Source organism: Nomascus leucogenys, chromosome X (assembly GCF_006542625.1).
Source record: "Nomascus leucogenys isolate Asia chromosome X, Asia_NLE_v1, whole genome shotgun sequence".
Lineage (NCBI taxonomy): Eukaryota > Metazoa > Chordata > Mammalia > Primates > Hylobatidae > Nomascus > Nomascus leucogenys.
Genome location: NC_044406.1, coordinates 90,573,485 through 90,576,890, shown reverse-complemented (window position 1 = coordinate 90,576,890; position 3,406 = coordinate 90,573,485). Strand labels below are relative to the sequence as shown.

The window sequence follows — 3,406 nt, the reverse complement described above, 5'->3', positions numbered from 1 at the left end:
GGCGTGAGCCACCGCGCCTGGCCTTACTAAGCATTTTTTAAAGACATTGAGGTCTAAGCAGCATTGAGATGGTAGCCTGTAGCTAGGTGCAATATTAAAGCTGGAAGAAGGGCATTCATATATCTGCAGGAGACACAATTCAGCTTGGGCCCACCAGGGACTCCAGAGCAATCAGTGAGGTTTTGTACCTTAAGCACTCCAGCACATCAGCAGGGATGAGAGCCAGTGGAAGGATCAGGACCTAGGAGAAGGAGCAGCTGTGCCTAGCACATACAGTAGGTATGTGAGAGTACAGCAGGACATGAATAGAATGTGGCACTCACTTGGAATCTCACCGGAATTGTTTGTGAGCACAAGTGAGATCTCCTTTGGGTACCTTCCCTATATCTGCAGGGAATCTATAGGGGTCGGGGTCCTGCCTGTGCAGGTGGAATAAAGACCCCAAACACAGCTCACACAATCTTTTTCTCATCTGGTCCCACAGTAGCACTGTAAAGCAAGTGTTATTTCTATTTAAATGAGAACAAAATGACTATTAAATATAATCAATATCTGGCTAATATTTGTGCCTAAGAGATTGAGAAAAAAACATAGGATTCACTTTTTTTTAAGTTCTGACAAGTATTTATTAAGTGCCACATTGTCGCTATAAGCTGATTGACAGTTTTTTTCAAAATTGTGTGATTTTTTCATTATATATTTTTGCAACACAAGTAAAATGTTTGTCTTGAAAAAATGAGAAATTCAGATAAAACAAAAATTAAAAAAATCACCTATTATCTTACCACACAACCACTGTTATGCCTTTGAAGTATATACTTTTAGCTTTTTCTTTGCATATTAATATATAAATATACATTTTTTTTACAAAAATGGGATACAATATATACCATTTGAAAATTGCGTTTTTCGTTTCACAATATATAATGTACATCTTTCATGCAAATGTGTAGGACTCATGACTGAAATAGGGAAACTTGTAGATTTTAGGGGGAAACCCCAACTTTAAGAGAGTTACATGCTAAACATCTAAAATAAAGCTTCACAAAAAGTTAAAATTCAGAATATGGGAAAAGGCATTAAGAAAATGCAAACAGAAAGTCCAGGTGGCAATGGCAGTACTATTAGCAGGCAAAACAGAATTAAAGGCCGAACACATTAAATAGGATAAGGACGGCTCCGTTTTGCCTTCCAGTGCATTATCATCAGTTTGTTTCTTACTCTTTTCATCTCTTCTAGCTCATCTGCTGCCTGTATCATCTCCTCATTGCTTAAATTTCTGCCATGTATGTCCCCTCTAAATTGCGGGCGAGAACGAGCCAACCTTTCTTTAAAGCTTCCTTCTTCAAGCTTATGTTTTCCTACTCCACAAGGAGGCTGCTCCATGGGAGGGCGCCCCTCAAACAGGTCCTTCCTGTTAAGACCCTCCTGCGGAGGGCGCTCCTCCGAGAGGAGCATCTCAGGCAGGAGCTCAGGCAGGAGCTCCTCAGGAAAGAACTCCTCCTCCGAGGACTGCTCCTCCGAAGACTGCTCCTCGGGGGATTGCTTTTCGGGAGAGTGCTCCACCAGAGGCCTCTCCTCATCGGTCTTGGGCGCGCTCTGCGGCTCTTCTTCATTTTCTTTGCGTGGTTTGTCCATGTTGGGAATTTTCTTCTTCAAGCACAGTTATTCTTAGGAGACAAGAAAGGCAGAATAGAGTCAGAATACTAAGCGGCTGGACTAACACCCAGGCCGTGGGTTCCAATACCTGCCTTTTCCTGATTCGGGGCCCAAGTCCTCAACCTTGCGCTTTCCCAGAGGTTCTCCGGCTCTCCCGACTCCGCCGCTTCCCAGTCGCCCCCTCCTTCCCGAAAGCCCAACATTTTCCCAGCAGGCTTTGCTACAGGCCTCGCCCGCAGTGACAGGGGCGGGACAGTGCGGCCTGCAGACTCCATGCCTTTCGGCGTCCACCCTCGCGCCCCAGTCCCGGTCCACTGCGTACCCCTTCCCTGACCTGGACCTTTCCGGGCCGTGTGCTCCTAGTCGTCCTCTCCTCGAGGTGCCCCGCTGTGACCAGCAGACCTGCACACAGACGCAAGACAGGGTAGGGGGTGGAGAGTGGGGAGGAGGGACGGACTGATTGACACCCCCCACTCCTCACTTTCTGGGCACCAGCTACTGCCTGCACGCCCCCCACCCCTGGGGTTCTCTTCTCGTTTCACACCCTGCGTCAAGCTTAGTTCTCCGTGCCCCCGCCTCCCCACTCCGCAAAGCTTGCCATTTCTTTTTCAGATGGGAAGTGGAAGCGAAGCATTCTTAAAAACTATTTCCAAGTGTCTGTACCCTCCTCCCGGGGGACGGGGGAGGCACTCGCCTCCCCACCCCGCCCCCCAGACCACCATATTTTGCACAGAAATGTGGGCTCGGGGGGCGGGGCTGGAGCTTAGGGAAAGGCCTGGACTCCGCCATCCCGATTCTGTCAACCCCATTCCCCGGGTTACTAGGCAGCGCCGACACTCACACCGGTTTAAGAGGGTAGAGGGAACTTACTTCTTCTGCTTTCCCTCTCGACCAAAGGGTAATAGGGAGATGGTGGACAGGCAAAAAAAAGACCGGGACGAGAGGGACTTGGGCAGACAGAGGCTCCTGGTCACGTGAGGGACGCGCGTCACTGCTGAACTCAGATCCCCAGTTACCACTTTGATCTGCGGCCCTGCCGCAGCCACCTGCTAGTGCCTGCTAGTGTTCCCTGACCCCAGACACACCAGGCATTGTCACTCACCTCTCTTTGTATTTGCCTTTTCCTGGTTGCCAGAGACGGTCCGCATCTAGTCTCGGGTAGTATTGCCTCTTCCTCTGTGCTACTTCCCCTAGTACCACCTCTTTCTCCCCTCCTCCCTTCCTTAGCCACCAAGGACCCTTATTTCAATCCCTGCAGTTCAGATCCTGCACTGACGTTTGACTGTTCACCTTCATAAATCAGTATTATATCCTTATATCCCAACACTCTCAGTTTAATCCACATCCATATCTCCATCATGTCCATTTAGGCTCATTCAGCATGTTTCATTTCTTGTCACTTTCATGGGAGACAATCTTTCACTTTTTCTTGACATCACATTTTGTTTTTTTGAGCCCCCAGATCTAAACTGGTAATCATTCAGTTCTAGACCTCTAGAAAGAGCTAAGTTTGTAAAGTTTGTAGATCTAAAAAGAATGAATACTTTGATTTTCTTAAATACATATTTGTCCATCTAAGTACAAACGGTCCAGAAAACTTATTATCTGAAATGGGATAGTCCTTGGTGGAGAGCTTGGCATGATTCTATGTGTGTGTATATATATATACACACATATATATGCATCTATACACACTGAATATATTATATATTAAATATATTTATATATGTGTGTACATATATATAAA

At 46.7% G+C, this 3,406-nt stretch overlaps 1 protein-coding gene across 6 annotated transcripts; it reads right to left on the bottom strand.

Moving 5' to 3' along the window:
* Positions 1 to 609: 609 nt before the first annotated feature.
* Positions 610 to 2,991, bottom strand: TCEAL1 (transcription elongation factor A like 1). Of its 6 annotated transcripts, none has more exons than XM_003262124.4 (3): positions 2,762 to 2,991; positions 1,994 to 2,061; positions 610 to 1,670 (listed from the first exon to the last, which is right to left on the bottom strand). In XM_003262124.4, exon 3 carries the CDS (start codon positions 1,636 to 1,638, stop codon positions 1,159 to 1,161), a length of 480 nt encoding a protein of 159 aa, XP_003262172.1. In that variant the 5' UTR covers positions 1,639 to 1,670; positions 1,994 to 2,061; positions 2,762 to 2,991; the 3' UTR covers positions 610 to 1,158. The 6 variants fall into 6 exon arrangements, with proteins under 6 accessions (XP_003262172.1, XP_012354383.1, XP_003262171.1 ...); XM_012498929.2 differs by lacking the exon at positions 2,762 to 2,991 and adding an exon at positions 2,530 to 2,660 and having other exon boundaries at positions 1,982 to 2,061; XM_003262123.3 differs by lacking the exon at positions 2,762 to 2,991 and adding an exon at positions 2,530 to 2,636.
* Positions 2,992 to 3,406: the final 415 nt, after the last annotated feature.